At 36.4% G+C, this 23,496-nt stretch overlaps 1 protein-coding gene and 1 long non-coding RNA gene across 2 annotated transcripts; both read left to right on the top strand.

The window, feature by feature from the left end:
* The first annotated feature begins 8,631 nt into the window (after positions 1 to 8,631).
* Positions 8,632 to 11,576, top strand: LOC137746017 (BTB/POZ domain and ankyrin repeat-containing protein NBCL-like). The gene is made up of 2 exons (XM_068486064.1): positions 8,632 to 9,482; positions 10,525 to 11,576. The coding sequence occupies exons 1-2, from the start codon at positions 8,985 to 8,987 to the stop codon at positions 11,497 to 11,499; spliced, it is 1,473 nt and encodes a 490-aa protein (XP_068342165.1). The 5' UTR covers positions 8,632 to 8,984; the 3' UTR covers positions 11,500 to 11,576.
* Positions 11,577 to 22,154: 10,578 nt separating this feature from the next.
* On the top strand, positions 22,155 to 23,392 carry LOC137745112 (uncharacterized). The gene is made up of 3 exons (XR_011069663.1): positions 22,155 to 22,476; positions 22,574 to 22,664; positions 22,855 to 23,392. It is a non-coding gene; the product is annotated as an uncharacterized lncRNA (long non-coding RNA).
* The last annotated feature ends 104 nt before the right edge of the window (positions 23,393 to 23,496 follow it).

The following is a 23,496-nucleotide window of genomic DNA, read 5'->3' as shown; positions in this document are numbered from 1 at the left end:
GATATCCAATAACGCCTCATGTCTAAGAACTATTTGCATACTAAAATCTAAATCTTTCTAATGTTTGGCATGTGTTAAGCATCCGTACTTTTAATCTTCTTTGATGGTTAACATTTAGTGATTTGTTCATTATACAAGCATATGTACATTCCACTAGTCCAACACACGTTGTATGTGACCATCCTAACGTTGGTGCAACATTTGTGGATGCAAATTTCGTCCAAAGTTGAACTGACGAAATCCCACCTATAAAACAAGAAACGAGGTTAGCCTAATTGACAAACATCCGAGAAAAAAGGGGGAGGTGTCCCCCAAAATGCTTTTGATGTGATGAACCAATATTTATACTATATATTTCCCCCTTTTATATTTCTTTTCTTGGCTAGTTTAGTTGGAAGTTTTAAGTTTAAGTGATGGTTTTGCCATTTTGTGTTTCTAAGAGCAGCAGGATCGAGTTTGGTGGAAAAGTATGCAAACGGTGAAATTTTTGAGTAATTCCAGTTAGAGTTGATTTATAAGAGAAGTTTTTAGCTCAAAAATTCCCAACCAATTGTTCCCAGTTTAAGAATGAAGAAAGCAGACGTTTCAAGCTTTCTAAGGACATGTCATGCATTGAAATCTAAGGACTTTTGGTCTACCAAACGTTATGGCCAATTATGCTCACTCTAGCTAATAAAATAACAAAGTAAATGCACCTTGTGTTTTGTTTTGTCATCAACACTCGGCAAAAAATTGGGTTTTAATTCCACTCATTGGCCTTTGGAGCAAAAGAAAAGCCAAGAGGAGAAAGTGGAGATCACAACTACGCACTCCATTGACTAATAAAATAAGGCAACACACGACAACAGAGAGCAGGGCAGAAGAGGAATAGATTGATTGGAGTTTTCTGCAGAGAGTGCAGAATACGGCAGAGAGGAGAAAACATAGAGCAAGAAAGGGGAATGGGTGCCACAACTCAAAATTTGAAGAGAAGAATAAGCATGCTCCTCTCTTTGAGAAGAAGATGATCAGAGAGCTCATCTTGTAAAAAGGGGTTATTTTCTTTCTTTGATTTTTAATGGATAATTCCTTATGAATTAAAACAAGTATGTGTAACAAATTTTCTTTTGCTAGAGTGAGGCCATAAGCCTCAACATGATTACGTAGATTTATCTTTCAATTGCTTAAGTGTTGTTACATGCTTGCTTTGATATTTTCAATCACTGAGTTAAACTATCTATGTGCCTTGATGCTTGATCACCATTAGGATGCTTAGAAAAGTCATCGGATGGAATTTTGAATGAATGTCATGTTAAAATTGGTTATGCTTCTTGTGATTGAAGATTGTAATTTCTCCTAAGATAAATATCATACTTTTAGGGATTACATGGTTTAACAAAAGGATTTTCACCAAGATTAATGAATCACTCATGTTTATATTTAATCCAAATGTCATGGATAAATTGCATGTAGTGGTATGCATTTTACCTTGAATGTCACAAGTAAAACATACACAAGGAAAACCCAACCTTCAAAGCATGTGTGTTTTCGATTACTTAGGCAATTGGAAGAGCTATGTAGGAGTGTTGTTGGTAAAGGTTGAACTCTAGTGCCTTGTCAATCTAATTTTCTTCAATTATTTGTATTATCTTGAGTTTCTATATTGACTTGTTTTGTTTAGTTCGATCATTATTCCTATAAGCCAATTCCCATTTTAGATATTTGTTTAAGTCTGGTACAGTAGTATTTAGTTTCGTCGAATTAGTGTAGTTCTTAGGGTTGACTAAGTTAAATACACAAAAACTCGTAAATTGTTTATATCAGTTCCTAAGAAGATCGACCTTACTTGAGCCATTCTATACTACAAACACTAATTCTCTTGCAAGAATTTCTATGGTTTAACCCTTATTTTACAAGTGGTAAAATCGATATCATGATGCCTAAGTCAGAGAATAGTTTGAGAGAAACTAGAACAGAGTGAATTTTGAGTAGTAAGTGACCATTACTGATTTTTTTTTTTTTTTTTTTTTGTTGGACTTGGCTATTTATAAAAGGGACTCCTTGTAGGCAACTGATAGGATAGGTCACAAGCCATACTGAGCAGACCACTATGTTCAGCTAGTGTGATGTAGACCAATCTCCACAGACATCTACATGAAGTCCTTGGGAGGTCTCTAGCAAGTAGTGACGTCATAGCAGGGAACACCTGAGGGAGACTCAAAAGAGTCGACCCCTACCTCCTTGAGCTAGGAAAGGCACAATAAAAGAAGTGGGATATTATGGATCTAAAGGACACCTTAATATATGAGCGGGTCCGAAGGCTCAAGACTTATAGGGCATGCAGGTGCTTGGCCCTTCGAAGTCTAGTGTGGTTTTCTCACTATGTCAAGGGTAAATTCGTCATATTAAACTAAAAGTCCACTTGTCGTTCTCCTATTAGAGTAGTCTTTCAAGATAGGCTATGTCCAATTGACTTTCAAAATGGCTAGGAACTTTGTTTAAGGACTATGTAACCATGGAATACAAGTCTCGTTGTGTTAACAACTTTAGATGTTGTTTCCATACCTTAAATTATTTGAAGTCATTCATCGCATATTATCTCTACAATATAAAGTCAAACTCAAGAATTATTTAATCTTGCCTTGTTAGAGAGTATGGCACAACATAGTTAGATAGTATGTAAATCATGACTTTCGACAACACTTTGAGACACATGACATTCTACATGAGACGACTTATTCTTAAACACCACCAAAAATGGTGTTACGAAGAGGAAATACGGATATAACCTCAAAACTGCCCATGCTTGACTTATTGAATCACATGCTCTTCGGGGTTATTGGTATGATGTTGTTTACTATTGTTTTTCATATGGCCCCTTGCCTTATGTTTTGATTATTACTCTATGTTCTTCTCTATAAACATCAACATACCAAGCTTGACCCTTGTGTAGTATGTTGTGTTTTCTAGAATATGTTGTGCAAGAGAAGAGATATTGTTACTATTATCCTCCAAAGTGACCATGGATGTGAAGAAGTCTGGATGTATTTTGCTAATTTGGTGTCCAATTCTCCTTTTCAAGGGAAGACAAGGTGTTAAGATTCGACTTGGACGATCATAATTGAACCTCTAACCAATTGATATCTAAGACCTTTATATACAATTGACAAGTTGCATGCAGGTATTGAAGATATATATCCGAGCCTTCTACCTAAAGACAAGAATGCATGATTGTGAACATGTTGATTCTCCTATTGTCCCCAACTTAACCACCTGCACAATCCGTCAGGTGTGGGGTTTTACCATAAAAGGCCTTGGTATTAGTTAGAGTAGGGTAAGGTTTTACCATAAAAGGCCTTGGTATTAGTTAGAGTAAGGTAATTCTATTTAAACCCATTGTGGGACTTTATCCCTACTGATGTGGGATTCTTAACAGTCCCCCTCATGTGTAACCCCATTTAGTGGTTCACTGAGATCCACATTGGTAATTGAAACTCAGAGGTTGGCTCCCATTGGGCCCACTTATTTTCAATGGAACTCAGCGGTCATCTCTATATTAAGAGTTTAGACTTGTTTCCTTATGGGTGACAAGCTCATTGTCCCCCTCATGTGTAACCCCATTTAGTGGTTCACTGAGATCCACATCGGTAATTGAAACTCAGAGGTCGGCTCCCATTGGGCCCACTTATTTTCAATGGAACTCAGCGGTCATCTCTATATTAAGAGTTTAGACTTGTTTCCTTATGGGTGACAAGCTCATTGTCCCCCTCATGTGTAACCCCATTTAGTGGTTCACTGAGATCCACATCGGTAATTGAAACTCAGAGGTCGGCTCCCATTGGGCCCACTTGTTTTCAATGGAACTCAGCGGTCATCTCTATATTAAGAGTTTAGACTTGTTTCCTTATGGGTGACAAGCTCATTGTCCCCCTCATGTGTAACCCCATTTAGTGGTTCACTGAGATCCACATCGGTAATTGAAACTCAGAGGTCGGCTCCCATTGGGCCCACAACGGTTATCTCTATATTAAGAGTTTAGACTTGTTTCCTTATGGGTGACAAGCTCATTGGCCCCCTCATGTGTAACCCCATTTAGTGGTTCACTGAGATCCACATCGGTAATTGAAACTCAGAGGTCGGCTCCCATTGGGCCCACTTGTTTTCAATGGAACTCAGCGGTCATCTCTATATTAAGAGTTTAGACTTGTTTCCTTATGGGTGACAAGCTCATTGGCTTGCACATGGCCGCACCGTGGTCTCTGATACCATGTTGGATTTTTGGATCGTCGGGCCCGCCCCACTCTAACGACACCGATATTGTCCCCAACTTAACCACCTGCCCAATCCGTCAGGTGTGAGGTTTTACCATAAAAGATCTTGGTATTAGTTAGAGTAGGATAATTCTATTTAAACCCATTGTGGAACTTTATCCCCACCGATGTGGGATTCTTAACAAGAATATCCTGATCTCCAAACAAAAAAGGAGTGTTACCAATGTTAGTTGGAAGGTTATTGATTTGGCTTTCACATACCTAGCAAGATATTTGATTATATTGTCAATGTGGTGAGTCATTTATGCACTTTCTCACTAAAGATAATATGAATGCGATTATTAGAATTCTTAGCTTGACCACTAGATTGAAAGTCTCATCATTATCAAAGGCTTCCACTTGTGATATCATTTGGCTATCAAACGAGTTTTATGCCTTGAAATTGAGCCGTTAGCATTCGTTTTAAGTTTAAGACCCATTTACAGCCTACCATACTTACGAAAGAAGGTAAAGGAAACAATGTCTCAGTCTTATTTTGTATTAAAGTTTTTTTTTTCCCCTTTATTTTAACATACCAAGCTAGTACTTTTTTCTTAATTTATTTATTTCATGAAACCTTGACAGTACAAAAAAAATTTAATTAATGAAGAAAAAATTTGACATTTAGTCCGGAGGGACATAAAACGTACTTCTCATAATGCAATAAAAAAAGAAGACATTTATGGCCAGACAGAAGAATTGAAGTGTGACAATTTAACTTCATGGATGATCTTGAGACAACTGTAGGATATAGTTAACCACATGATTTTTTATTTATTCAACAATTATTGTATATTAGATTTGAATTCATATAATAAACAATAATACTATAAGCACTAACTTAATCAATCAAGTCTATTAACCAAATGACACATTTTATGGTCTTGTGAAAAACAGATTACGTCCACAGCATTCCAGGTTAAAAATAAATGAGAGAAATACACATTATTTGTGTGAATAAAAGTTGTTCAAAGATATTTGATGTGTGTAGTAGTTGCATTGCTTGAGAATAAAAAGATTAAGATATCTTTATTACAAACATTCAATGTTTATTTCTTTCACCAAAAATACATAAAATTTAATGCTTTTGTAATCTGTTCATTTGTTATGTAAGTTTAGTCAAGTTATGTTCACGCATGAAGTTGTCCAAATGATTACTTTGTTGATCACTATTTTCAAACCTTAAACATTTGGTGGAATTCCAAATATTGCAGGAACCGAAAAAAATTTATCTGACGTTGCAATAGCTGCATATTTGTATTCAGGTTCCTAAGGGATGATGATGTATCTAAATCACATATGTAGAAAGGACACATGGAAAGAGGAAGAGGATCCTCTCGAATTCACTTTGTGGGGATTTTAGGAATCTTCATATTCTAACTGTTCATCGTACATCGTGCGGTCAGTTTTTATCAAATATTATTTGTGTTTAATTTTAAATTAAAAACGTCAAATGATTTATGATCGTACAATACACGATGAATAATAAAGATGTGAAGATCCTTAAGATTCCTACAAATGAATCCGAAAGGAATCCAATTCCATGGAAAGATACTTCAAACTGCTTGAATAGTTGTAAAAGTCTCCCTAGCCCACATTTTCCATTGATTGAGTAAAAACGAAATAGTAAAAGCTTTGGAAATCAAAACACCTAATTTGTTTAGGCCATCACCTACCAGACATTTTGCGAATATGAGCCCTAAAATTGAACAACACAATGTCTAATCAAAGGACATTTTGCAAATGGTCATATTTTTGGGCACCAAAAGGGCTAAAAAGTGTCAACCCACAAGCTTTGGGGCATTTTTTTTTTATGGAGCTCACCACTTGATGACTTGGTCAAGAGGTGATGCGGCACATCGCGGAGCATGACTTCTCATGCACTCGCGGGAATTAGCCTTCCATAGTGGAAAATGGAAAAAATTACCGCACTACTATTCCTTAAAGAATTACATTTTTAAGGTTTAAAATCGTGCACATGGCTTTATTAGACTTACATGGTTAGATATGACCTTAATTATTTGGGATGAATTAATTTATTTTTTAGAGTGTTAATAATAATTTCTAAAATAAAAACTAATTATTAAAGCTTAATTGATTATCAAATGAGTCATTTTAAACTTTCTATAATTAGAAATAAAAATACACTTATGAGGAATGTAGAATGAGATTTATGGAGTGCTAATAACGGTTCCCTTTATTTTTTGTGCTTAAGATATGAATAAAATATATGAAGTAAAGAAAGAATGAAGAAGGGTGGAAGAGGGAAGAAATAAAAAGAAAGAATGAAAACAAATCTTTCTTCCGCTCTATTATATCTCTCACATCTCCCATGTATTTTCCTCATATTATAAAACACACAAAAACTAAAATTAAAAAAGAAACAATATTCGAAATAATACGACTAAAGATTACCTTCGATTTGAAAGTGCAATTTCCTTTAAGGTAGTGCTATCTACATGCCTATTTTTACTTTTTACACACCGCTCTTAATTTTTTGTCATCATTTCGAATGAATTGAAGAAAAAAAATAGTAAAAAAATTAACAAAAGTGTAAGAGAGATCAAAAATAGATGTGTCACTATTCTTTTGCTTATGTTGTAGTGCATGAAAGCAACCATAAAGTCACTGGCTACATCAAGTTATTGTCCTACTATGAACAATCAAAGAAGTAACTTCTATAAAGGGCGGTCTAACCTTGCCCTATATAATTGAGAAAGTTGAACATCCAGAGATAATTGAGGCTAAAAGTGGTTTGGGCCGCATTGGATCAGGATCCTCTCCTAATCTAAGGATGAGGATCCTCCTGACCAAGGAATGTGGACCGTTGGATGAAAATCTAACAGTTATAATTATTATAACTTTAAAGGGACCCCCTGTTTGTAGCCGTTAGATTTTCATCCAACGGCCCACACTCCTTAATCAGGAGGATCCTTATCCTTAGATCAGGAGAGGATTCTGATCCGGCCACATTAATCCATTAACCATCTAGCTGCAGTCAACACAAATCAGAAAAATATGATATCCTATTATCCTATCTCCCCCACTTCTATAACTCATTTTTCTGACAACTCATTTGTATAATGAGGTAATTACTTTAACTAGGGTTATTGATAGTTAAACATGCGGTTAATCATCCATATAACTATATAATAAACCTTTTCCTGATTTCCAGTTCTTGCATTCCTCTCTACCCCTGACCCCTCCCCATCATTTCTCCCGTTACCATCATTTTTTAAAGATTTTTTTATTAGCACTCTATATATTATTGAATACAGTCCATATAAAATGTATAATGAAATAATTTATATACCTTAATATGTAATAACAATTTCAAACCTAATAATATTTTTTGAATATAAATTTATCTTTGACCGACGAAGCAAAAGTATAATAATCTGGTATCAGTAACCATCATTCATAACTGACATTCATATATTGTATAAGATTTTTGTAACAAAATCATCTTCATCCATGGCTTTATTTCCATTACTCCCTGCCAACACAATCTTCCTCTTCATAAGCCTATCTTGACACGCTCTATTTCTCCTCGTTACATGAAGAACTGAAAATGTTGGGATTCCATTAGAAAATCAATTGATAATAGAGAGAGTAGCTCAACTCTTTATAAGTCATTGCTAGATTAATTTCTCCTTTTACCTTCACATTCTCACATGCCCGCTCACGTATGGCGACTGCTTTGATACCTGAAAAAAGTTGGGATTCCATTATAAAATCAATTGACAATATGGAGGGCTATAGGGCCAAAGAGAGGCCTCTAGCCCTCATTCGGTTGGAGATGGCCTTATAAGCCCTTGCTAGGCTTCTCATTTCACATAAGTAGGACTCTTTTTATCTTCACATCCTCACACCTCCTTACGTGTGGAAAATTTTCAAGCCAAACTTAATTAATGCATACAACTCCTTGTAGAACCATAATATTCCTTGACTAATCTCATCCTTATCGAATTCCGATATTCGAAAGACACTTCTAAGGATATTTTAACTATGTATCCTCTCCTTGTTTCTCCCCTTGAATATTCTCTAAAACTACGCCATGTTTGGAAATTGGAGCTGGAGAATATGTTTTCATGAGTTTATGTTGGGAATACACATAAGTAAAAAATAAATTAAAATATGGGGTGTATACTGTATATGGAATATATTAGGTGCATGTTGAGAGTGTAAGTGTGAGAGTATTATAAGAAAGTATGTAGAGTTTATTAGGTTAAATTTCAATTGAGAATTGCAAAAGTGAAAAGTATTAAGTATGTGAAATGTATTTGACAATGCATGTTAATAAAACAACTTTTTTAACTAATCAACAATTTATTCTATTAAAGATTTCTTTTTAAAATACCCCAGCCGCCCAGAACAGCCACCCAATTTGCTCGCTCTCTCTCTCTTTCTCCCCCTCTCTCTCCCTCTCTTACAAAATATCTACCAACACACAAACACAGTATTACTCCTTTGCGACAAAAGAATCTGTCAAAAAACAATAACAGTAGAGAGAGAGAGGTCATCTTCTTCTTCATCCTTCAACAGCAAGACCAATCGATCCTGAAAGTAAAAGAAAATTACAGAGAAAAATGAACCCATTACTGTAATAGCCCCTCTGTTCAACAATCCCTACCTTTCTCTCTCAACCCTAAAACAGTTTTCGAATAATTACCACCATCCAAAAAGCATCAAATCATGAGCAGCCTTGACGAGTCTCTAAGATCTCTGTCCCTAGACTACTTGAATCTGCTCATCAATGGCCAAGCCTTCAGTGACGTCACCTTCAGCGTCGAGGGCCGTCTCGTCCACGCCCACAGGTGCATCCTGGCAGCCCGGAGCCTCTTTTTCCGGAAATTCTTTTGTGGGCCGGAGCCACCGTCGGGTCTGGATCCCTCGGGGTCCAGGATGAGCCCTCGTCGCACGTCATCATCGTGTTACCGGGGCTCAGGTAGTTCAACACAGCAGCAGCAGGTGATACCGGTGAACTCGGTGGGGTACGAGGTGTTCTTGTTGCTGTTGCAGTTCTTGTACAGTGGACAAGTCTCGATAGTGCCTCAGAAACATGAGCCGAGGCCTAATTGTGGAGAGAGAGGGTGTTGGCACACGCATTGCACTTCTGCCGTTGATCTTGCCCTTGACACTCTTGCTGCCGCTAGATCCTTTGGTGTTGAACAACTTGCATTGCTCACTCAGGTACTTGTCTCTCTAACTACTCTCTCTCTCTCTCTCTCTCTCCCTCTTTCTCCCTCTTTCTCTTTTTATCTCTCGGTTCGTGTGTGTGTGCAGTCTTATGTTCGGTGGGTTTTGGGAATTTCTACAATTCTTGGGTTTTGATTTTGTATTTGTGAAGTAAATGATTTTCCTTCTTTTTCTATTTTTTTTTTTTCATTTTCTTTGGGGTACTGGGTTTTTTATTTCTTTCACTTCATTTGTTCTTGTCCAGTCATAATTGAAGTTGGGATCTTCTCCTGTCCAATCTCAAATCTTTTATTTCTTCTCAATTTGTGTTTTTATTTCCTCCATTTAAAGTAGCAAAGGTTTAATTAATATAGTTATTCTTTTCAAGTATTTGATCCAACCATACTACTTTTTCTTCAATATAGTAGTGTGTTTATAATCCATATGTATATCTCTTCTTCCTCATTCCCTCTTCCTCTTCTTCTTCCTAATAAAGCAAATGTTATGTTGAAGTTGAAGATACATACATACATATATATATATATATATTAACAACAACAAAATATCCTCCTTTCTCAAAGAGAAATGATAGGATTTTATTCATGATTAAGGAGAATTATTACAATCTTCAATAAAAACATTTCGAATAATATCAGGAGGTTTCTCGAAACAAAAAGATTCCAAGTCAAACAGATGGTTTTTCTTTCTTCTTCTTGATTTCATGTACCATTTCAATTTTCTTGAATTGTTTTTCTTTTCCTTTCTTTTAAATGCACATCATGACTTTCTAAATTTAGATCTTCATATCCAGTCGTTTTTCCACAGTAAACGCTACAAATCTATCCCAGACATTCACTTTCCTCATTTGGTTTAACTGGAAAAACGATTACAAAATTTAAGAAAAGGACTAAAACATCCCATCACTTTATCAAAACAAAACTTGTTAATGTGAAAAAAAAAAAAATCCCAAAAGTGCATATATCTAATATAAATATCTCAACTAGTAGAACCATTAACATCATTATATACAATGTCCTCCTATGTTTTGGTTTTACAGAAGCAATTGGCAAGCATGGTGGAAAAGGCCTCCATTGACGATGTGATGAAAGTCCTGTTAGCTTCAAGAAAACAAGACATGCAGCAGCTTTGGACAATGTGCTCTCATCTTGTTGCCAAATCCGGCCTCCCACCGGAAGTCCTCGCCAAGCACCTGCCCATTGACGTCGTGGCCAAAATCGAAGAGCTTCGCCTCAAATCCTCCATCGCTCGCCGTTCAATGATGCCCCATCACCACCACCACCATCATGACCATGACCTCGGGGCAGCTGCGGATCTCGAGGATCAGAAAATCCGTCGAATGAGGCGGGCATTGGACTCGTCAGATGTCGAACTCGTCAAGCTCATGGTAATGGGGGAAGGCCTCAATCTCGACGAGGCATTGGCATTACACTACGCAGTCGAAAATTGCAGCCGGGAAGTTGTGAAAGCGTTACTAGAACTTGGAGCAGGTGATGTGAACTACCCGGCAGGGCCAGCCGGAAAAACCCCGCTTCACATTGCTTCCGAAATGGTGTCTCCGGACATGGTAGCAGTCCTACTCGACCACCACGCCGACCCAAATGTCCGAACAGTCGATGGGGTTACTTCTCTGGACGTACTCCGAACCCTAACGTCAGAATTTCTATTCAAAGGGGCTGTCCCCGGACTAACCCACATCGAACCTAACAAGCTCAGACTCTGCCTTGAGCTGGTCCAGTCTGCCGCTCTCGTTCTTTCGCGCGAGGAAGGCAACAACAATGCAAACAATCCCAATTCTTCGAATTCCACGGCGATTTATCCGCCGATTAGCAATGTTCACCATAGCAGTGGCAGCAACATTGGGAATCTTAACTTGGATTCTAGATTGGTGTATTTGAATCTTGGAGTAACTCATCAAATGGGGTCTAGAAATATGGAGGGCCACGATCATCATAATAGGGTGCAAAGTGGTTGTGACCCATCAACAATGTACCACCACTCTCACGACTACTAGAACTCCGAGCTATATTATTAGTTAATTGAGACTCGTGATCATCACTTATAATAATTTATTATTTATCTTTTTAATTATATGCATCCCCTCTTGGATAGCGAAGGAGAAAGAGTCGTCAAAATTTATGAAATATGATCTCACTTAGTCTAAGGAGATTAATTAATCAGTAGTGGGTTAATTACATATTTTGATTTCTTCTCTTTGTTTCTTTCTTTTTTCTCTGTTTTGTATGGCTGTTTATCAGTTTTTTTGTAGGGTTTTTGTTGATCTTCATAAGAATTGGACGCATTGGGGTGATTGTTGATGAGACAATTGGAGAATCTGAGATTTTTGCTAATGCAACGCATGAGAAGGAGATTGGAGACGCAGGTCAATCTTTCTTTTCAACCTCTTTGGTTTGGCCTGTCATCTCCTTTGAATTTATTGATATATAATTCATCGCGTATTTATTATGCTCCTTATATTTTCTTGTCCCCCACCCACCTCATATCATCCCTCTATACATATTATATTGGGATTATTATATATTATAAGCTAAAAAATAAATATTTCAATTGCTATTTCATTATAAAATGTTTCGTATCTGATTAAATGATTGAGATATTATTTTTTAACTTAATTACGTTTATAATATGAATTGGGCATCATATGGTAGGGGTATCTATCTTGCAAGTTTTTTTGTTCTAAAAAATTATTAATTTATAAGGCTTTGTTTGGACGTGGGTTACTTGACTTTTTTTTTTGTTTTTGTCAAATGATAAATTTGTTAGATTACATATTAGAATTAGATTATGAAGTTACAGAAATTAAAATTCACGTCGTTGTGTAAAGGTAACACTTCTCTTCACTTTGTTAGAGAGCCACTTGACACAGGGAATTATAGGGAAATGAGCTGTCTCATCTCATTCCATTTCAAAGAAAGTATTGTTTGGCTGTGATTTTGGCTAATTAAATTATTTTTAAAAAGGACGTACGAGAACTCATGGTTGTGGACAAGTTGAGTGGTTGTCTTGCATGAATGCAACAATTGAGTGTGACAGCACCCCTACAGACTACTAAAGACTACTTAATTAGATAAAAAAAAAATTAATATAATATATATATTGGATTTCATCAAAATCTGTCCCGATTGCCTCTTTTGTAAAACCTAAATTTTCTAATCCTCTTTTTTGTCTCCCAATACCTTGCTGGTTTTCTTATATATGCAGAATTATTACATAGCTTTCACAAAGGTTACAGATGAAACCCTAGTTTTTTTTTTTTTTTTTTTTTTTAATATTTCTAATGTACTACTTGTCCAGACTTAAAGCGTATAAATGGCGGTGGCTGATCTATTTGTAGATGTACACGTAGAACCCTTAATTATTTATCTGCAGTCCCCTCTCCTGCATGCGCAGGATTCTTTGTTTTATTCTTTTTGGATTTATTTTGGGTTAATTTTCTGTATTTCATCAACTTCGAACTAAAAGAAACAAGCGATATAGAAAGAACAAACATTGTTTCCTGCACTCAGTAAAATCTAATTAGATATATGGTAAGTAGAACAAGGAAGAGAAAACACATGCATTAATCTAGTTTTAGTTTACGTATTCATCTTTGGGTTGAGGTTGCATGTTGTTCAAGCTCAAGCAGTTTTTGGATCAAAACATTCTTGACGTCCTTTATTTATTGGTTGATAGATATATTTCTTCAAGACTTGGTATCAATCAATTAGGTCTTGTTTGGTATCCTTCTTGGATCAAATTTTTAGTTTTTCTTTAAGCTAATGAGTGTTAAGTAATTTAGTTACATTCAGCATTTTTAAAAACAAAACATTGGATCCGAGAAGGATGCCAAACAAACTACGACCAAATAAGTGCATACATTGATATACTAATTGTCATTTGAGCTGAAGATTTCGGGCATCAAGATGCATATATACATTTTTATGATTATATTTTCCGAGCCTTGAGGCATATGTGAATATATTGTTTGTCTCTCCTTGCTCATTTGTTTGTCAATGAAAATGTTTCTATTTATCTCCTTAAATTGTTGTTATAAGTGTCACCCTTTCTACTCACTCTAACTAGGATTCAAAGCGATAACTAAGAAACTGAGAGGTATTCTATGTAACATAAAACTTTTCTTTTGGTCAAATAACATAATAAAACAGTATTGAAGAATCATTAATTGTTGGCCTCATTTGGTATGTAAGATTGCATTGGAATGGATAACTCCAAAATTTCAACGCATTTTTAGGAGAGAAATGAAAAATTAATTATGTCTAATTAGCATTGTTCTAAAAATCCCCCTAGCGCCGCCTAGGCGCTAGGCGGCTAGCCACTATCCCAATTAATGCATAAGCATTTGAAAATTAAGAAATGACGCCTAGACCTACTGAGGCACCCGTCTAGACTGCCTAGGCACCCGCCTAGCCTGCCTAGACCCACCTAGGCACCCACCTACATTACGACTCACTTAAACAGAAAATAGATAACTTTGATTTTGCATTTTATTTTTTTTCAATAAATTGTAAGAGACTTATTGAATACTTAAATGAACACACATTATATGATTATTCTGCACGTTTTCATTATGTTCCAATAGCTCATAATAGATATGTCATTCTATTTTGTAGTTTATGATGAAATCATATATATTTTAGGCATAAACGTATACTTATTTACACAAAATATAATAGATTTAATTAAATCCGCCTAGCTGCCTAAGCGCTAGGCCCCAGCCCGCCGCCCAACTAGCGCCTAGCATCTTTTAAAATTTTGCTAATTAGAGACTAGAAGATGGATTACTCATGAAGAAAACTTATATGTTCCAATCATTTGGAAAACTTATATCTCCACCAAATAGAAAAAAATCGCTCACTCCTATCCTAGAGAGATTCTTTTCAATATAATCTGTCGTACCAAACGAACCCGTTGGTTTCTTGTTGAAGTCATAATGTTACTGATTTTTCTGGACGTAGATACGGTGGTCAAAACGGTGTCAATATTGCGAAAACTTTTCAAACATTATATGAAGAAAACTCGCATATATTTTGGTATATTGCTTTGCTTATTTCAATTCTTTAAGATGTGGATCAAAATGAAGTACATTTGTATGATACAGATATAAGGCGCATATTAATAGTTGAGATATTATATTCACACATCCCAAATTACTTCTTTTACACCTTTTTAATTTTTTAATATTTTTCTATCAAGTGTTAGTTGTGTGTAGAAAATATTAAAAAAATTAAAAAGATGTGGAAGAAATAATTTGAGGTGTGTGAATATAAATACTTTCCTTGATCTGTCCGAGAAAATGGTACGGATCTCTTAACTGATACTGTATTTCGAAATCGTTGCACCATCGGCAGTTGGCAATCCCCACAACTTGCCGCACTTCTCTGCAACTGATTACCATAATCCATAAGTGATCTGTATTGAAAAGATTTCTCGGGATGATCAGTGTCATTGTAACTTTTTCTTGAGTTTTCATGAAGGAAAAAAGAACCCAGAACATGAAAATGTAATCATCTACCAGTTAATTAACCTAGCTAGCACACGTAACATAGTTACCTAATTAGCAAAGACAAGAGAAGAAAGAAAAAAAACCATGACATTAAATTTAAAATAGTGATATTCACACGTCTATTTTTATTTCTCACACACTTCTCTAAATTTCTAGTCGGATATCAATAGCCAAAATTTAACAAGGATGTGGAAAGTAAAAACGGGTGTGTGAATAGCACTATCCTAAATTTATGGGCTTATTTTTAGCTATGTCCCATGTACATTATACAAAACATCACTTTACCCTTCTAGACTCTATTATGTCTTACTTTACCTCATGTAATTTGTTTTTGTGTCCTACTTTACTACATTTCATTAAATGGTTGAAGGAGCGTTAGTTTTATTGACATGGCAATGACTTTTTGGTCTTTTCAACTCATTTTCAAATTTCAATTTTGGAACATCTGAAACCACAAAAATCACCGTGGCACGGAAATCAAAACTCCAAAACCCCCTCCAAAAATTACCAAAACTCCCTCCTTAGCAACCCTGGTTAAATTTTCCCAGATTATTGTATTAAAAATCTTAATTTCTTTAACCTATATAGATATATATTTATTTATTGTTTAAAGACCAAAGAGCTCATCCCTTGAGACAAAATAGAGTGTACGTAGGGAAGTTTTGTGTAGAGTACAAGGAGCATAGTTAAAGCCATGCCTATTTATTAGTGCACGTGTAAAGAGTTTTTTTTCCCTTCTTCTTGTCAAATCAAAGAGTCCTTTCATGCAGACTAAAATGAGATAATATAGTTGGAGAATATCAACAAAACTGAATATATAGTTCGAAAATTTCGTACTACCGGATTGCATAAGAGTTTTAGCTCACGCATGCCATCCGAGGGTTAGTATATAGTCATGTACTGGTCCTTTAATTATGTAGAGTATAGTGCAATACATATGTGTATTATGCTCATATAATACAATTGGTTTTCCTATAATCGTATGTCAAGTATCTTGACCTGCTTCTACTGAAATCCTTTCCTCGTAGCATAAACTAAAAGAAAGGGAGAGAAAGAGAGGGGACTATGTGCAGCGGCTGACCTCTGCTGCGGTTGCTTGGAAATTAGAACCATCAAAATTTAAATTGAAAATCCCGTATTAATTAAGTGTTGAGCACCCAGCTTAGATTGTCTATGTTTAGCCCAACATTTACTAACCCATTCCCACTGTTCAATCTGCAATGTCAGGACATCTGCTATCCATGTTCCTATAGCTTTTACATTAATCATTTTTTATATGGAGTGACTAAAACATAACTGAGAGTATTAGGTAGAGCTCACTTTATCTGTAATCGTAATGAGAAATTTTAATTGAGGAGTTGAATTTGGGGGAAATCACTATTGGATTCTTAATGAAGTTATTTACTAAATTTTTTTGGAATCGGAGTAAGAAAGGTATTGATTTCAAAATTCATGTGAGCCAATCACATTTTTTGTTTTCCAATATTTAATAAAAACTAAAGTTTATAGTAATTAGAATTTAATTCTACATTTTCATTCCGATTACGATTAGGTAACAAGGCATAAATACATTTGTTTGTGAAGTACTTAGACGATCGATATATGAATTGGGTTCGGTGGATTGGGGAGAATAAAAAATAAAACAAAAGAATTCCCTTTGTCTTCGTTTGTTGTTTTTGTTTTTTTTTTTGTTTTTTTTTTTTTTTTTTGGAAACTGATTAATGTATTAAACTAGGGTCGAGCCATGAAGGGTGGAAAGTCAACGGGGGCAAACAAGCTGAGAAAAACAATACAAAATGAGAGAGGGAATACAACTGACGTGCCCAAGCCCCTTTCATCAACCCAAACCCACTACAAAAACACTAATTCAGGGGACAAAGTAGGCCGTTCTTGTTCAAGATACCAACAAGCGAAGAAGGGGGTCTTTCGACCTAGACATCGCACATCTCCACGCCCTAATGAGACGCCACATAGTTCATCGCAGAGTTAGCTGATCTTGAGACTTAAGACTAGTCGCAAGCTTGAAAGGAGTTCCTCAATGCATAGATACAGGAAATTATGGGAAACACGTCCTAACCGTTATATTAATCTTTCCCTTGAGGCACAAGATAACCTCCAAGGAATCAAATTCAACGATAATATTTGAAACCCCCGTTGAAAAGCCATAAGGCACCTTTCTAGAACCGCCTACCACACATTGGTTGCCTAAATCTGTCTTCGCCTGATCGCAATAGGCCTATCATCCGAATTCCTCACCACAATACCAGCGAAGCCACCAATTGAACCACCAGTGGGGCTCCTTTTCCAGCTGGCATCAACATTTAACTTAACCAAGTAAGGAGGATAAGGGGTCCAATATAAGGACAACCGCAGGGTCCTGCTTCTTGTGAAGTGATTGGTGGGTCTCCTGGAACAAGCAGCCATGTAAAAGGAGAAGGCACAATTAATTGCATGGAGTGTTTAGGTAGGAGATGGGAATTTTGTTATTGAACACTGCTTTGTAACGAGCTTTCCAGATAGACAAGCAGGTAGAGGCAAGAATTGTCAATGACCTCTTCCTCTCCTCTAAGGAGCCATTATCCTCCATAATGATTTTCTCGAGCCACGTGTGCTTAAACATAATGGACTCGCGATCCACCCATAACTCAGAAGACCACCAAACCAGACCCAGTCCACCCACAGGCAAATAAACAAGACGTGCTCCACCAACTCCTTATGAGAATTACAGATCGGGCATAAGGGGGAAGGGCACATCTCCTGACAAAAGCCTGAGATTCATGGCAATAGCTTCCCGAGGGCCTTCTACATGAAGTTTTTAATTTTTGGAGGGATTTCCAGACTCCAAATACACTTCCAAACCTTTGTCCAGATAGAATCCAAGACAGAGGGGCGATGGATTCTAGCTTTTATACTCTGATCATGTAACCACCTATATCGAGATTTGACAGAGTACCTACCCTGCGATAAGCTGCCCACACTAGTCGATCACACCTCAAAGGATCACCAATGGGGGTATCCATAATAGCACCTTGGTCCTCCATCAACAACATCTCTCTGATAGGATCCAAATTCCAGGAAACATTGTTGTGGTCCAAAATAAAAGACACAATGGCAAAGTCATCCAGTGAGGAGCCCAAAACAGAGATAGGATGCCCTTAGGGGATGGAGGGAACCCATCAGTCCACCTACATCTGAGTTTGAGCCCTATTCATGATTTTCCAATGAGAACCTTGAAACAACATATCCTTACCTACCAGGATCCTCGACCAAGCCCAAAAGGCCCTACCCTTCTATGTTTAGCATCACCCAGCTACATCGAAATGAAGTACCAGTCCTTGAACACCCGGGTCCAGAAGGAGTTAGGCTTATGTAGAAGTCTCCAACACTGTTTGGCAAGAAGGGCCAGGTTAAATTCCAATTTCAAAAGCCCAGCCCCCTATTCTCTTTCACGACCCCCATAACTTCCTAACTTACCCAATGAATCTGACGCTCACCCGACTTTTGGCCCCACCAGAATCTAGCAATTGCCAGATCAATATCCCTGCACAACGTATCCGGAAAAGGAAGACGTTCATAGGATATGCGTGGATGGCGTGGGTGACGGATTTGATAAAAACCTCAAATCCTGCTTAAGATAGAGAAACCGATGTTTCCAACCTTGGACCTTAGCCAACACTTCCTTTACATATGTCAGGGTTGTCCACTTCGATCTCCCCCAAATGGTAGGAATACCAAGGTAGTTGCCTGGATCCTCCACTAAAGGCATTCCAAGATACTAGGCCAGCTCACTTTTTAATCTCTCTGGTGTGTTATTCCGGAAGAACATCGTAGATTTTTGCAAACTCAACTCTTGCCCAGAAGCTTGACAAAATGAGTCAAGGATTTGAACAATGTTCTGACAATTTATGGATGAGGCTTTTAAGAAAATAAGGGTATCGTCCACGAAGAGGAAATGAGAGAAAATCGGACCATTCAAACTAAGTTGTATACCCTCAAGGAAGCCAGAATCGCATGCACACTGAATAAACCAAGAGAGAACCTCACTGATAATGAGGAAAAGATAAGGCAAGATTGGGTCCTCCTGCTTCAAGCCCCTTGACGGTGAGAATTTCTTTCATGGTTGTCTGTTGATAAAGACCGAGAAATCAACAGTGGTTACACAACCCACAACCCGCTTGATCCAGATTGCAACGAACCCCATTTTTACCATAACGCCTCCAGAAAATCTCATTCCACCTGATCATAAGCATTGTTCATATCAATTTTCATGGCTAGCTCGAATTTACCCTTTGCTTTTCTCAACTTCAAAAAATGGAACACCTCATGTGTAATGAGGATGTTGTCCTGAATTTGCCTCCCTGCCACAAAAGCATTTTAGCTGGAAGAGATAATGAAGGGCAGCAGAGTGATATGATTTTTAGTACCTGCAGAAATAGGGTTAAAATCATTAAAAATACTTGCAATAATACAAGGTAATAGTAGTATAATTGCTCATGCAAGGTCGTTGTCCCTAAAGATTGTTTGACTAATTTGTAATTAAATTAACTCTTAATTAATTATTAAAACAATTTTTTTTTAAAGATTTGAGATTTTTGAATTTGAAAAGATTAAATTAACAATAAAAGAAATTTGAAAATTTGAAAATAATAACAGCAAAGAAGAAAAACGTTTTTAAATTAAAATCAATTAAGGGAAATACTAGGGTTTAGCCGTCACCGTTAACAATCCTATATAATTTTATCAATTACTTATGAATTTCCACATACATACTTTGAAGGTTAGGTTTTCCTAATGCATATTTTCCTTGTGATGTTCAAACGAAAACGTATATCTAGCATGCAATCCACTTGTGATGTTCATATCAAATATAAACATGCAAGATTGATTAAGCTTTGTGAAAACCCTTTGAAAAACCATGCAACCTTTAAGAGCATGATGTTCACCTTAAGTGAACTTACAATTACTAATCACAAGAAGCCCTCCTCAATTTCAGGGTTATGTTCCAACAAAAATTGCATCAAATTACTTGTCTAAATATCCTAATAGTGATCAATCATTAAAATATATAGATAGTTTAAATCATGGTGATTAATAATTCAAAGCACGCATGCATTCATTCATAAGCAAATTAATAAAATCACATATTCATGCTAAGGCCCATGACCTAACCCTAGCAAAAGAAATTAGTTACGTATACTCATAATAAAAATAAAATAAAATATCATTAACTAGAAAAGGGATGGAAACACATTGTAGATAAAAAGACTGAAATTCTCCAAAGCTTTGCTAAGTTCTATCAATGTTGTGTCCCCCAAGACCCTAATGGCTAAAAAGCCTTATTTATACTACTCTAAATTAAAACCCTTCTAGAAAAGGTTTTCTAAAAATTAGGAAATTAAATAATAAAAGGATAACTAGGAATTACATTCCTATTCTAACTAGGAAATTTGCCCATCAAAGGAATAGCCATGTTTCTAGACCTTTAGGTCTCCAAAACAGGCACAAAATGACTTTAAATAAAGATTAGGACCTCCTCTTCAAGTTCCAAGAAGAGCCCAAGTCCAAAATCCATCATCTTCCAGCCCAAAAGTTGCAAATAAGCTCTGTAGCCCAATCTGCCAGCACTGCGCGCTGCACATAAATTACTTCACCATGATCAGATGCTTCAGGATAAAATTATTAAATTTTAATACAACCTTCTTGACAAATTCACGAACCCACTTCAATTGGAATCACTCAAAAATTCCAACATTTGGTTACTTTATGCTCAGAACAAGTTCACATGTCCTACATTAAAAACACCTTGCAAAGCATCAAAATCTCACTAAAATAATAATAAATATATACCAAGAATAAGGAATAATATATAGTATAAAATCGACGCATCACAGAGGCTCAAACAAAAAGTCTTACAGTTGTTAATATAAATTTGAAAGGGTATTTGCAATTTATCTTTACTATTAATTATAATGCCAAGTGTTTCATTTTTGAATCACTGTAACCAAAAATGAAAAAACAAGTTAAATCTTGTATTCTAGTGTAGTGTGAACCAAGGGTTCTCTAATGCAAAAGTTAGATTTAAAAGGTAAATCAAATTAAAGAGCTTAAAGTTTCTTGGTAACTAAACAATTACCTCTCACAGTTGAAGGCCATGTCCTTATATATTGGTTAGATGAGCACAAAAGCAACTCATTAGGGTACACATGACGCACTGTGATTGGAGGATTTAAGACTTGCTACCTTGCATCATCAAGTCAATTAGTTGTTTGCCTATCATGCCTCACTAGGTCTAAGGAACCACTTTGGGCTGTGCTAAGCCTTTGAGGCCCACTAGCTCGTCTAAGCTTGATGTCATGCTCATTAATGTCACTAGCATTACGGTTTACTGATATTTTCTTTTAGTTGAAGATTTTAAGTGGCACCAAGTGTGATTTAGCCCTACCCCATGTTGTAACACACAACATTGTCGAAACCGTGTCCTTAACACGTTTCTTTTTGACAATACTGGAAGCATATATTCTTTGTAAAACTAAGTACAAAAATTATGTAGAACCTTCACTGATTAGATACATTAGTGTAGAAATGTCATGTTTTAATACAATTTTCCACCTTTTTCATGTTTCACACTACTTTTTATTCTCCTCTTCAACAAGTAAAGAATCCAAATCTAAAGCAACCCCCGCATATCTTTTACAGTTTTTCTAATGCAATTTTTTGGGTCACCAATCTGGCTTCCACCGAAAGGTGTTAAAAAAAAAAAAAAAAAAAAAAAAAAAAAAAAAAAAAAATTTATATTACACCTCAAAATCAATTAGCAATATTGAGAGTAACTCGATTATTTATAAACACATGCAAGATCTCTTCTTTTTCCAATGTGGGATTCGTACTTTCAAAACGCCCCCTAGCCTAGCATGTGAATAACACAAAAAGAGTGACGTGGAGCACGTGTGGCCATTAGACTTAACACGTTAGACAACCAAACTTTGGAGCACGTGGATAACACAAAGTCCCTCCTTTCTCCTATGTAAGATTCATACTCTCAACGTTTACAAAGAAAGATAGTAGCTAAAGGATATGCTATATAGAGTTGCCTAAGCATGAACGATTGACCCTAGCACTTCTTGAAACCCTTTCTCGAGAATTAGATCCACATGTCAGCTGAGCAGGTTCAAAACCAAAACTATATGAATCACAATATGCTCTTCAAACACATGGACCAACTAAAACCAGTTCACCACCTTTAGAAAAAGCACCTTTAGGCATTACACTACTGGTAGCAGACCCTTTTACCATAATCTCTACTCCAGTATATAAAGGGCCTCTCTATATACCTGCATTTACAGATCAAACACCATTACTTCCACATACAGATTAATACTAGTCACCAAGACAAGTTAGCCGATAGCGTTGCCTGTTTCTTCTTCAAGATGGCCAAGACAGGGACACAAGAACCCCAACCTCCATCAGGTTCCCCCATAACACATCCTGTCTTTCTCTGTGATAAAATCTCTTTTTCCGTAGGATATGCTATGGCTCACCCTTTACGCTGCTTTGTTTTCTGAAGGATACCCAACCGAAACCGAGAATCCCCCAACTGGGAAGAAGTTTAGACCGTGGACTAAAAAGAAAGGAGACAGAGGCTTCATTGAGGGATGGTAAGTTTACATCTTGTCCATCAATTTCTACTTTCGATCACCTTTGTAGAAAGTTTCATGATCTTAGAGCCTCTTCTGTCACCTACCTCAAAAGCCAACACTCAAACTATATCACACGGTGAACTAGTACAAAAACTTATGGCAATTTCAAGCTAACACTTTGTTTCTTTTATGTTTTCTATTGGTGCAGCCTCTTCGCCTTATGCTGCTGCTGGCTATGTGAGGAATGCTTCTGAAGTCCTTATGGACATGCTTAACATAAGAGCTTACTCGTTTTGCATCTCTTTTTATCTTCGGGTGGTTTACCCAGCTCTTTGCTATTTGTAACTGCACATTCACATCACTCTAATAATATGCCATCGTTTTTTTGTTCCCTAAGAAATTAGGTTCATCAACTTTTTCTCAATTGTTTGCGGTTAGATAGTGCGAAAAGGACTATCCGTTCATCTATTCTCCTTATTAGTTAGGAGAGGCTTTCAAACATGCACCACATATAAGCAACTTGTTAAAGCTACAACATAGCAAGATAACAACATTTGAGATAGGCCCTTTTTGAATGATTAAACTTATTCTTCACACCATATTTGTCCACTGTTACTTGGCTAAAAAAATGCTACATACAAATTATAAACACAATCCTGATGGACCAGCCTTCAAGATTGTATGTAAAAACCTAATTCAAAAAATTTGACAGTCTCCAACATTTCAAACAAACATGCAACTGCTATCAAGCAAACTCATACTGTACTGCTTATTAGAAGAGTGCAGAAACCTAATTTTACCTTTTCAGGCAAGCTCCAGAAACAATACTTCTCTCCAATGGCCATCTAGA

This window comes from Pyrus communis, chromosome 9, assembly GCF_963583255.1.
Source record: "Pyrus communis chromosome 9, drPyrComm1.1, whole genome shotgun sequence".
NCBI lineage: Eukaryota > Viridiplantae > Streptophyta > Magnoliopsida > Rosales > Rosaceae > Pyrus > Pyrus communis.
Note: the sequence above shows the minus strand (reverse complement) of the source record. Positions and strands in the feature narration are given on the sequence as shown.